At 45.5% G+C, this 13,136-nt stretch overlaps 1 protein-coding gene across 3 annotated transcripts in view; it reads right to left on the bottom strand.

Annotated features, from left to right (window-relative positions):
• The window catches only part of CADPS (calcium dependent secretion activator), a 218,687-nt gene that overhangs the window by 166,223 nt on the left and 39,328 nt on the right, over positions 1-13,136 (bottom strand). For all 3 annotated transcript variants that reach the window (XM_054387509.1, XM_054387508.1, XM_054387510.1), the window contains exons 2-3: positions 7,807-7,920; positions 3,145-3,477 (exon numbers count right to left, since the gene is read on the bottom strand). In XM_054387509.1, coding sequence (XP_054243484.1) covers positions 3,145-3,477; positions 7,807-7,920 — 447 coding nt within the window. The remainder of the gene's footprint in view (positions 1-3,144; positions 3,478-7,806; positions 7,921-13,136) is intronic.

The following is a 13,136-nucleotide window of genomic DNA, read 5'->3' as shown; positions in this document are numbered from 1 at the left end:
ATTTTTAGGGGTTATGGGGTCAGTGTCCCAAGGCCAATGGGTGTAATCTGTGCTCAACTATGGCTGCAGGCATAAGCTGAGAGCTGTTTGCAAACCCACCTGGGAAGGGAGCTCATTGCTCATTTCAGGACAGCCTGGCAGAGCAGAGTTGTTTAAAGATGGCTTGTTGAACAGGGAGAGACAGATGCTGCAAATGAAAATTTATGAAAATGCAAAGTGGTTGTGTTTAGGGAGAGAGTGAGCATCTGGAAGAAGTCCTGCAGAGGCAAGTTCTGGACCTGCCATGGCCATAGCACACAGGTACATGGAAAGCAAGGCAACTGATCCTGCCTGTGGCTGCTCTGAGTCCTCCCCTGCCCAGAGTCCATCTGGGCTACTGCAATGCTGTATACCCAATTCTCCTCCCTCCAGATGTATCTGGGTTTAGTGCTGTGGTTTTGGCAGGTGCCTCTGGCTCCCTAATTGCTGCCAGACTTCCCAGATCAGAGATGCTGTTGGTGAGCGCAGCGCAGCACAGTCCAAGGGGTTATGGCACAAAAGAGTTTCCAAGCCGTGAAGGGCAATGCCCTGGGCTTGGCTTGCATCTCGAGCCTGCAGTAATCAGGCACCCAGCTGCTCTAATGGCTTTGAAATTTGCCCTGTGCAAACATCAAGAACTTTCGGAGTAGGAAATAATTTGCTACTAATGTTTAGAAAGGAAAAGGGGAAAAAAAAACCCCTGTTTCAGGGCTGATGCCAATGCTTCATCATGAGAGATCAGGAGAAAGCTTTCATGGGGGTAAAGGGGCTGGTTACTGAAACACTGCTCATTGCATACCATTTTCTGCTCTCCCTTGCAGCTCTGCTGTAGAAAACATGCTAGTCAAGTGTCATGCACCATTGACTTTTGCCAGGAACTGCCCATACAAGCTCAGCAAATGAAAACATTTTTAGGTTAATAGGTTTTACTTATCCCTACAGCAGGCTGGCTCCAAGCGATGGCTGAGACCCTGTGGGAAGGAGTAGTGGTCAACAGGAATTTCAGTGATTCACTGCAAGACCAGAAGCGCAGAGCAGCTGCTGCTGCTGCTCTTCTAAGGACTGAGAATAGCCAGAGCACTACAAAGATCCCTCTGGTATAGCCCAGATGGCACGACCACAGGCAGCACTGAAGCACAGGTAGCAGCAAAGCATGCACTTTCCCTAGGTGCTTGCTGCTGCCTTCCCTGCAGCACCTAATGGTAGCAGGAGCAGCAGCAACCTGCTTCTGCCTCATGTCTCCACAGGGCAGGCTTCCACCACACCACACAAGCAGCACAGCACTGTAGCCACTCACACTGTACCCCAGGAAAATATCAGTTGAATGACTGCTGGCCTTGCAGCTTTCTGAGCTGTGCCTTCTATAAAGGGCTCTCCTTTCTGCATAGGCAATTCTCAGTATCCAGGTATTAAACACAGAGTAGCTCCCGTGCTAATAATACTTGCTTTCAACAGAAATTATGTCTTTCTCTAAAAGCTTAAATTATAGGTTTGCTCCCTCTGAGTATTAGAAAAGACCCACAATTAAATCATTCACTTTCAGAGTAAAACCAGGAAACAGGTTGCTTGATGCAACAGGGCAGTTCATGGGGAGCAGCCGCTGGGCTTGTGGTGTCAGCCAGAAAGGCTCTCATAAGCAGACATCAGGGCAGCTATAATTAAGTATTGTTTCTGTATCACTGGGAACCAGAAAGGAAGATCACACACTCACTCAAAACCACCCAAGTGGTGCCAAGCAAAGGGCAAGGAAAAATGAGAGACATGGGGCTTGAGTTGGTTTAAGTTAAAAACCACTGCAGAACTGACTCAGCTCTCAGCACATCACTGAAAGCACTGTGGGCTTGATTTAAAAAAATTCCTCCAGCAGAGGATGGAGACACAAAATCTGGTTTGTAAACACAATTTGTGAGGACTGATGTAATCCTTGCTGTTGGCTTTTTGCTATGAAGACACCTTACTCAGGGACATTTATTATCCTCTTCCCACTCTGCCACTAAGGTCTGAGCTGAAGAAGATCAAATGTAAGATAATTAAACTCTTTACAGGAGAAAAACAGATCAAACATAATTTTCTATGTCTTGACAAGAATTGGAAATGTCTAGACAGAAGACAGACAGAATTGGTCTCAAATGTATTAATTTCAATAAGAAGTAGAAGCCCTGAATTACAGGGAAGAGATTGAGGTCTGCTGCTCCTCTGAAAACTTTCCACAGCATTACCTTACCCTCCCCATGACTCTGACATGCTTTATCCTGCCTGGGATATTTATATCCAATAGCAGGGGACCATAATCTGGGTCACCAACAGCCTGGACAGCCACACACAGCCCTCAGCAAAGGCTGCTAGGAATACAACCAGCACTGCAGAGTCCCAGCTCCAAATATCTGGGGAACTGGTTCTTACTGGAGGAGCAAAAAAGAGGAATGGGAAGAGTTTTAATCAGTCTGGGAAGTCATAGTGCAAGCAGAGCCACCCCTGAGGTCATGGGGGTTTGGGATGCTCTCTCCTTCCACCACAGGCATACAGGCATCCCAGAGGCTCCCTCTACTTAAGGAGAACCCATACAACCTCAATAAGTGAGTTTGCATAAGGCATACACCCCAGAGGCATCTGAGCTTCAAGTACAAATCAGGTTATCGCAGGCTGCCAGAATGCTCTTCTCTCATTTAGATTGGTGATGTGAAAGAGGAAAGACAAGAAAGTCACAGCAAAACAGCCCACTTAGGCACCATCAAAGACCTGCTCATCCAGACCTCCATCTGGAGAGATGGAGGAATAAAATTTTCCAGACACAGAGATGAAGGAATAAAATTTTCCCATCTCAGTAATCCTATGGGATTTCGGGAAAGAAAACTTTATATAAAGACCTTCTAAAACATCTGCAGAAAACCCTAAGCAACCAACCAAGAGAAAAAACAAGCATGAGCAAGTGAAGGCTCACTTGAACTGCCAGAACATAACTGATAGTGCAGAAGTCCCACCACAAACCAAAATCCCCTTCCCTAGGGGAAGCTCTCTGAAAAATGGTCTGGTCAGACACAAAGTTTCCAATTCATAACAGCAGTATTTTCCCCTTGGCAAGTCCTTGCCCTTCCATTACCACCCAGCCTGGGAGAAAGATCTTACCTGACATGCGTTGTACAGAAGCTGATGCTCAAATTTCTTGATCCCCAGAATGTTCTGGAACATCTCGTAGAGCTGTTCCTTGCTGAGAATGAGCTCTGAGGCAGCACTTGCTGTCATCCTGGCCTGCTGCTTACGGGGGTCCTCTTCCCCACGGTAAATAGCATCAAACTTTGCCATCCAGGAGCTCAGGACTGTCTCCTTGCTGAGGCCATCGATTTCTGGCAGGCTACGCACTCTCTTCTCAATGTGTTTCTTGAAGACCTCCCGGGAGTCATTCGCTGAGCACCCTCCACTCTGCACCATCCTGGCAACACGGTCACTTTTCAGGAACACCTGCAAAAAATGGGTAACTTCAAATGGTGTCAGTTAAAAAAAAAAAAAAAAAAAGAAGAGAAACTTCCCCATAAGTACCACAAAATCTGCTAACTGACTGCCAGAACACTTCCCAACTGCTCACTCAACAACCACATGTTGCCAGGTGGAGAGAGGCTTCACCTGTACCTTGTGAAGCATAATGAAATCAGGAGAAGCTTCTGCATTGTGTCCACTAAAACAAAAGAAAACATTTTGATGCCATTAGGACTTCATTTGATATAGTGGTTGCACCTCACTGGATGCATTAATGCCCTTTGGGAAAGCAGGATTATATTTTGCTCTACCAAATATTTTAATAAGGAAGTTCTTGCACAATTGCATTCACCTAGCCAAGTTCTGCCCTGATAGAAGCAGCACAGTCATCCTACTGAAGTCAACAGCATTGCACTGCATTTAACCTGGTAGCCAGGCCCCTGGGAAACCTCTGACCAGTGCAAGGACCAGGTTTATATTAAGCTACTACACCAGAGATCTTTGCAGGCTGCCCTGCTGCCACATGACAGGAAAGGTGTTGTATTAATTAATTTAATGTGACCTTCAGTTAAATCTTGTCTCTGTCCCCACTTCTCCCATATCCAAGTCTTTCTGACCTGGGCAACCAGTACTGCAAGAGCACCATTAAAACACCCCAAGAAAGAACAAGGAGGAATGGCCTGAACTTTGCAATCTGCTGGATAAACACCAAGGTAACTGGTCATCTGAGGGTCACTAAAAGGTGGAATAGCCACAGAAGGATGAGGTCAAATCCTTTCCTGCTCTGGCTCTGCTGAAGCAGCACAGAATGATTCAGTATGGGTTGAGGCTGCCTGGGAAGGGCTTTGCAGAGGAAGCATCTTGCCAGGTGCAGGACCCTGAGAGCAGAAGGGAGGGAGAAGGCATTTGCTGAAGATGTTTTTTCCCACTGCAACAACACCAGAAGGGTCAAAACATAAAACAGACCCCTGCGCACCAGAAAATGCCATAGGAGCAACATAGAACTGAAGGGTGAGAGAAGGACAGGAGAATATTGTGTTGGCTCTCCTTTCCCAGGCCTTGAACACAAGAGAGCAATCACTGCCCAGCAAGAACTGCTGTTTTATTAATGATGCTGAGAACAGATGAATACAGAAGGCTGGGAAGAAGCTGTGCCAGCACCAGGGTGTATCTGTCAGCTCTCAATAATTAAAGAGTTTGAGGATGACCTAAGGACAGCATAGATTTTTTTTTTTATAACACTCAGCAACATGGCACTCCATGTTCCCAGATGCTTGATGGCACAGGCATCTGTCAGGAGTAGTAGTGGATTTTGCTCCAAGACCAGCCCAGAAATGGTGCTGAGGAAGAGCTGGGCTGTTTTCTTCCAACATCACTGTGCTGATGAGGGCAATCTGCAGGGCAGATGAAATAAGCAGGATGCCACCAGCAGCATCTAAGGTCCACACTGAAATGATACCAGCACACGTTTTCTTTCCTTGTAGAGCTTAACTATGAGTGATGGCAACTGGGTGCACAGAGGTGCTTTTAGGTAACAGGTGAGAACTATCAAAAGCCAAGCTGGCAGCACAGCCCAGGAAGGCCTCAGCACATTGGTGGCTGGACAGGGTGGGAGGTCATGATGAACGGCCCCACTGCAGCATCCTCAGCTCTCACCTTCCCTCTTTATCATCCTTCAGGCTCCTTTGGCCTGACTCTGTGTGACAGCACTAATGACTTCCCACACCTGCCAGCACCAGCAGCTGCAATTAGCTGTGGTCCTCATGCCTGTGGCTGGAATGATGCCACTGTGAGCAGAGGGACCTGGTTCCCCAGCTTCCCTCAGCCCCAATTTACCCACCCTGGGTGCAGGGCAGCAGCCAACAAAGGAGGGCTGCGATTGGCAGAGGAGGCAGGTGTGGCGGAACATCAGTCTGACACAAGGCAGAAGAAAAAGACCATGAAATAGGATGATAAAAAAAGATAAAAGAGGTGTTTTGTCCTGTAGAGTGAGCTCCTTTATTTAGAAGATAAGTGACTTGTCCAGCTGCAAGACTGCCTAGAAGGACTGCCAGGAGTCAAAAGCTGCTGAAGCAAAATCTTACACCAGCCCATGCAGAAGAGAACTGGTTTCTATTAACTGAGTCTCGTATCTCTTGCCACATAGCCCTCAATATCATGAGTGGCCCCTACTCTATCTGCCAACAGCAGAGTGGAAATGGGTCTAACAAAGCATTTCCATAATACTCACTGAAGGGACTGCTGCACAGAGTGCTAGCTGAGAGATGAAGCTTTACCCATTAGAAGCAAAAGGACAAGAGACAAGTTCTCCTGGAGTGTCTATTGGAATGTGTTGTGCCTGTCTCACACACATGGTTCTGCAGCATTCCTGCAGGCACAGTGATGCTTTGCAGATCAGCAGCACAGTCTGCTCAGATCACTCAATCTTTTCATTTGATAGCAGCCTATGAACTAGTCTAAAACTGACAACAACAAGCTTATCCCTTGACAGCAACATTAACAGCAGAGTGTGTGTGAGCACATTCAGGGCAGGACCAAACACATTCCTGACCCACACTACCACCTTTACCTCCTTCTTTCTCCATCATTCTCCAGGTTATGAACCTATTCTGCAATGTTCCTAAGCAGACCCCTTAGAAACACCAGTCATGTCCTGCACAGAGAAGGCCAGTTTCTGCTGAGCAAAAAGCCAAGTTTTAGCATTTTCCAAGCCATCACACAGCCTGGGTGGGCACCACTCTGCAGAGAAGAGAGGACAGAGGGAATGCTGCTGAGGCATTGTGAGGGGGCAGAAGCTTTCTGCAGTGAGGCTCTACCTTGAGCCACTGCAGATGGTGCTGAGGAGGACTCATGCACTCATGCTACAGCTGCACAGAAGATGAAAGTATATGGCTGTAAATTAAAGGAGACCAACAGTTAAACAGAAGAAAAAGAAAGTTGTGCTAAAGGACTCAGAGCAATGCATTATGCCTTTTGTGGCCTGTTTTAAGTGGGACAGAGCAAGTGAAGTGTTCAGTTGAACCGAAGACACAGGCTTTATGGACATCTAGCACTGATCTAGTCCTGATCAACTGCTCTGTGTAAGTTTGATCACTTGGGGTAAAAATACAGCATACTGGAACTGGTCAGGACACACTTTCAGCCAGACCCACCAGTGAAACAAGGACATATTCTGCCTGTTTTTAAGAAGTTTAATTTTCCTGCCCAATAATCTTATTGGGACAGACATTCTAAAATGCAGCTCATGCCATTCTGAAAACTTATTCTAAGAACATCTGTTTGGTGAAGCTATGATAAACTGCAATTTCTTTTCTGATAAGAGATATAAATTACTCTCACCTTCCTTTCTGTACAGAGAATGATGAAGTAGTAATTATTAGACTGGTTTACTGCAGTTAATCCAGAGAAAATTTGTGCTTTCCTTACACAGAAGCAGCTGCCCCCATTTTCTAGAGAGTTTAAATTCTCTTCAGTTTTAGTATGTGATTTTGGACCCCCTTAGATTCCACTGTCAGAGAAATATTTCATGTAGGAAATTCAAAATGCTCATCTTTTATGACAGAACAGCTCTAGGGAGCAAGACCAATGTCTCACAGAAGGGCTAGCAAAAAAAGTAAGCAACACTTCTCATACAGATCACAAACACTGATCTCCTTCAAAAACCAGAAGTTCCTTCCTTCTGAGAAATGACATGAAAAGCAGCATTATGGGCTGCATACAAAGGGGTACAAACAGACACATTTGCATTGTTATTCTTTTGATCAATTACGAATGATGCTCCATGTTCCTTGGTTTCTTCTGTTTTTCTAGACACACATCCTCCTCCTTCCCTCTATGCTTTACAGGACTTGTCATTCTAAACAGAAAAGACAAGGCTCTCGTTGAAAATCCCACAGTCAATTAGACACAATGGAAAAGCTTCAGCAAGAACTGAATGTGCTGCCCAGTTTTCTCTTGAGAATTTTTCATACATACAATATGTGACATTTATTTTAAATTGTACCCTCTTCCCTTTTGTAGAACACGCTGCTTAAACCTGTCAGGAAGATATTTTTCAGCTTAAAAGAAGGACAATCTGCTCCACAATCAATCTATAGAATACACCATGGTGTAGGGGTTGCTGCATGGTTGTGTGCTGAAACCCTAAACCTCACAGACCTTGTGGTGTATCAGACACCAGACAGAAGAGGCCTTGCACTTGCCTTTGCTTTGTGCCATTTCATAAAGGGCAACCTATTTGTTTAGAGTTAGACTCCATCTGTGAATAGGGGTGAGAATAGGGACTCAAATGGATATTGTACTCTCTCTCCTTACCTCGTAGTAGCTCTGGACGGCGTTTATAAATGCTTCATCTGCCACAATTTGAGTTTCTCCATTGAGAAAGGCCTGGAAACGATCTTTGATTGTCTGGAGCTGCTGCTTACTTATCTGCAAAACAAGCCAAATGGAGGAAATTAGTCAAGAAAGATTTATGCATGAGGAAAAAGCCCCCACTCATTCCTCTGTGATACCTGATTGGGGTACTTATAATGTGCCTTCTGCTTTCCTTTGGGGACAGCAGCAGCAGATGAGGAATAAGCCACCTGTGGGTACATGCACCCTGGCAAGTTCATTGAAGCATCATGAATCATAAAATCACAGAATGGGTTGGGTTGGAAGGGAGCTCCAAAGGTCACCTAGTTCAACCCCCCTGTAGTGAGCCGGGACATTCTCCATTAGATCAGGCTGCCCAGAGTGCACCTAAAACCACCCTGAACTTAATTTCTAAACATATCTGACACCACAAAATGCCCACAACTTTTACTGCTTCAGATATACCTAAGCCAAAAGCAAGCTGCTGTTTGCATGCCTGGAAAAAACTGTTTCAGTGCAATCTCTTCCTCACTTAGCATCTCCCCTTCAGAAGATGAGGTTTTATCACCAGACTGAAAGCCTTGAGAGCTGGCTGTTGAGGATGACACCCATCAGCACTCCAGGTCCTTGGGACTTTATTTCCTTGCTTGTCACATACAAAGCACCAGTCAGGAACAGTGGTGAAAGAATTTAATGCCAAAGAAATCACACAAGGGCAAATCTGTTCTCTTTATTCCAGTAAGGACTTTCTCTGCTGTCTCTGCTGCTCAAAACAGTTTCTGTCCAGCATACAGCTGGTATAACCTGCAAGACAGTTCTAATTTTGGCATGATGACATCAGTATAAAGTTTATAAGGGTTTATTCCAGCCTTTTAAGACAACATGCCTTTAGTTTGCCAATTTAACTGTCAATTTAAAAACAGATATAGCTAAAAACCCCCACTTCTTCAGCTTGTAGTGCATTGTCACAGCAGGCACATAACTCATGTACCAGCACTGCCAGCATAACATCTTAGAATGCAGATAACACTCATGTTGAAGGGCTGCAGGGATTTAAATGTAGTTGTGCTTGGTTTACCACAGGGTTACTTCTGGTTTGAGGATAAGAATTAATTTAGACAGGAGAGAAAGACACAAACAGGATGTATATATGACAGCTTCAAACTTAAAGGGAAAAGAAAGCAGTAAGAATTAGGACAACTATCTACTAATGACCAAAAGGTCTAAAGAAGAGTGGCTTCTCCTCACTTACATGCCAGTAGAAGAAAACCTCCATTAAAATGGAAAAGAAAGCTAAAATTAACGGTTCTGTCTAAATAGCTTTGAATAAAGTACTGAAAACTACAGATATCTAAATGACTAAAGCATGATGAAGCCTGGTAAACACAGCTTGTGATAAAAAGCAGGAGAGGGACCACTTGAAAACTGCAACAATAAATATTATTGGATCTGGATGATGCTCCATGTGGGGTGTTCAGGGACTGCAGTAACGAACGTCATGAATACCGGTAATTAATTCTACAGCACCACGCTGAGGAGGGTTAGTGAGCAATGCCAATTTGATGTGATAATCTGAGATTACTTTATCCTCATGCTTATGGAGAGGTGTTCATCAAAGTGACATAAAGAAAAGACTTCAGAAAACATGGAACAGCTTTTGCCATCCCTGCAGATTGTGGAAAAATGGGTCATTCCCACCCCCAAAACAGCATAACACACTTCAGAGTCTGACGTGTACAACAAGGCTCAGCATCACAGGGCTGGAGCAAGGACTGTCCCTCTAATCAGGCCCACCTCAGTCCTGGGCACCATCTGCACAGAATCCTGTGGAAAAAACACTGCCAAAACCTCCTGGCTTTAAGGCTGGCAGGATCTAAATTTTGGCTCTAAGAATCCATCTGCCATGTCAGGCACCTAACCCCCTTTGTGGTATTTGCCAGTAACACCCTAAATATCATGATCCCTTAGGCAATACACCCAGCACCAGACGTAAATTAGGCTCCAAACCTATCTAAGCCCATGGAAGGTCCTGACGGAATCGAAAACTGGGTCAGCAATAAGAGAAGCCAAAGACAATGTAGGGATCAGGTTGGAGACACCTGTGGGAAGGTGCTAGGTCTGTTTTTATTAAGCATTTAATTATGTGGAAGGAGAGAAAAGCAGGATGTTAATTAAAAGTATTAAGGATTTTGCATTAGTAATCATTGTGAAACGACAGGGTAATAGAGGCTGTAAGAAACCAAGAAAAGGAACAGGAAAACTGCAGGTAACACTGAAATCAGCACAAGAAAAGACACGCTAAGAGCACTGATAATCTGAGCTAAGAGGCTTTTAATTTAGGGTTTTTAAAACGTGTGTGGTATTTTTCATTATATTTCTTTCCAGGTTCTCTCTTAGGACAATCTCCCTTGCTTGTTCAATTCCCATAATGCCATCTGGCAGCACTATTTTCTGTTTCTTCCTCAGAACCAAATGGGCCACCTTCAAAACGAGAGGTGCGTCTTGAAATTCCTAGAAGCTCCCAATACGCAGCTCACAGAGGAGCTCCTGGGCACTGTGGAAATGAATCATCAGATCTGTCTCTACCAGAGTGTCAGCTGCCTTCTCCTCGCCCCCAGGCTCTGTGTGTTTTCCCCATCCAGGAAAAAGGCGATCCCCTCTGATCACACCAGGCTGCAGCACAGCCCAGGCTCTGGCTAACGGAAGCCTTTGTCTTCCATGGCCACCAGACCGTGAAAGAGCGCTGGTGTATTGATCTGTGCCTGTGCCACTGCTATGGACATTAGCAAGAAAGCAGTCAATCTGAGCTGAAATTAAACTGCATTCATTTCAAATTTAGCTTCTGCAGCACAGCGGCAGAAAGTCAGCACCAGCTGGGAAGCAGAGGGTGGTCAGACCCACCAGTCAATGAAATCTGTCCAGCACATTCCACCTCCTGTTTTATGTCTCATCCCTCCCCGTCAGGTGCCAAGGGCTTTGCTGCCAAACCCCAGAAGAACCCATCAGGCAGCACCTCTCTGGCAGAGGCAGGGGAGCAGCCTCAGCCCCAATGCCCTACTTCAAAGCAGGGCCAAGCATCATCAACCCATGCATGGGCTTAGAAGAGCACAGACCCTGAATGCTCACCTGAGAACTTCAGGGCTTTAAAGGCAGGAGTGTTATTTTATCTCCTGCTATTAGAGGCACCAGTGATCAACTAGAAATCCACATAAAGCAAACCAGCAGCTTCTGCAGGTCCAGAAAGGCCACTAAGGAGCCAAGACAACCCACTTCTCAGTTACCTTCAGTAACGTGCTTACAAAACCAGAACTACTTCCCCTTCAGAATGCATCAGTACAACACCACAGCCTTTCACTAGCTGTGGCAGGAGGTGAAACCTGCTGGGCTGCAGGCTCCTTGCATGTAAGAATGGTGAGGCAGAGACTCCCTGCCCCGATACAAATACAAATTCCAGCAGTCATTGCACAGGAGACAAGTAGAGACATGGGAGTAAGCAGGAGGACTGTGGTGAATGGAAGAAGTTTACTTTATTTACCTTCCCTTGCTTTCCCAATCCTTGCTGCTTTTGCCTACAACTACTTTCAGTGCATGGCAGCTGTTAAAGAAACAACAGCACTCGACAGAGGCTGCAGAACACCCTGCTTGCAGAGAATCACAGAATGCTTTGGGTTGGAAGGGATTTTTAAGGATCATCTATGCCAACCTACCCTGCAGTAAGCAGGGACATCTTCAACTAGATCAGGCTGCTCAAAGCTCCATCTAACCTGACCTTGAATGTTTCCAGGGATGAGGCATCTGCCACCTCTCTGGGCAACCTGTGCCAGTGTGTCAGTGCTCCAAATGCAAAAAAACTTAGTCCTTATCCCTATCCTAAACCTACCACCTTTTAATTTAAAAACATGGCATCCTGTCTTGCCACAACAGCCCCTGCTAAAAGTCTGTCCCCATCTCTCTTATAAGCCCCATTAAGTACTGAAATGCTGCAATAAGGTCTCCCTGGAGCCTTCCCTGCTCCAGGCTGAACAACTCCAATTCTCAGCTTTTCTTCACAGCAGAGGTGCTCCAGCCTTCTCATCATTTTTGTGGCCTCCTCTGGACCTGCTCCATACAGTGGCTCTGGACGCAAGTGAACTCTCACAAATTAATATTGTGGTGTGTTTGTGCAGCAGAGTATTTCACAGCCTCTGTCTGAGGCATGCAAATACTTAAGTTGCACCAGATACACACAAGCAAATTAAAAATGTAATGGAATCACTGACAGCAAACTCCTGGCACAGGTATTAGGCAGGGCACCCACAGAGTTTTGGGCTGGTATCACCAGTGGACTGCACAGCTTTCTATAAGAAGCTTGTTGGTAAGTGTTCATTGCCATAAATAGACTAAATTATGGGGAAGAGCCACTAGTCTACAGCAACTAGAGCTGGGCATCCAAAAGCTTCCTAACTTCTTGGTCTTAAAAACTAAAAAAAAAAAAAAAAAAGAAAAGAACCTGCATGCCCAGCACAATGTAGCAACCTCAGAAACAGGCTGGAACAATCTCTGGCATGTGCCACGTCTCCACCACAGTCACAAGCAAAGCGTGGAGTCAATTTCTTGAAGTTGCTTGAGGCAAATCTCAGCAAATGTCACACCACAGAATCACACAATCACCAACCTCCTCGGGACAAATGCTCACCAGCAGCTTTCTTTTTATGTGTTATTTTTGCACATATTCCATCTGACCCAGAGCCAAATGCAAACCTGAGCACACAGAGCCCTGGCACATTCTCTCCAGAGCTGTTCCAGCCAGCAAACACCTGGCACCAGCTCTGCATGTTGTCTCCACTCTACTTTGCCTGCATCAGGGGAACGTGAGCATTGCAAAGAGCAGCTGCTTGCCACAGAAATGTTCCCTGAAAAAGGTTACACATGGCAATGTGCCTCACTAACCCATCCTCTCTCCAGAATGCTTTGCTGTGTCTGAGCACACTGGAGTAAGCACAGCTGCACAGCTCATAGCTTAGGGCCTACATCACACAACACAATGCTAGCTGGATTTGAGTTATCTACGCCACGCTGTAGCGTGGATGGCCTCAAAGCAGGCTCCCAGATTTACACATGTTGAACTTCCAAGAACTAGAACAACTTCTGCAGATTTTCACTCTTTTCAAGCAAACTTTCAAATCTGAATGTGTGAAGAAAACAAGATGACTTGCATTCGCAGGAATGTTGTCTTTCCAAGCTTTGTATGATGCACATCAACAGCATGCAGTGTCCTAGAGCTGCAGATTACATGCCTTGAAAGCCAGTAG

The sequence above is a fragment of the Indicator indicator genome, chromosome 15 (assembly GCF_027791375.1).
Source record: "Indicator indicator isolate 239-I01 chromosome 15, UM_Iind_1.1, whole genome shotgun sequence".
NCBI classification, from domain to species: domain Eukaryota; kingdom Metazoa; phylum Chordata; class Aves; order Piciformes; family Indicatoridae; genus Indicator; species Indicator indicator.
This window is presented reverse-complemented; position numbering and strand designations above follow the sequence as displayed.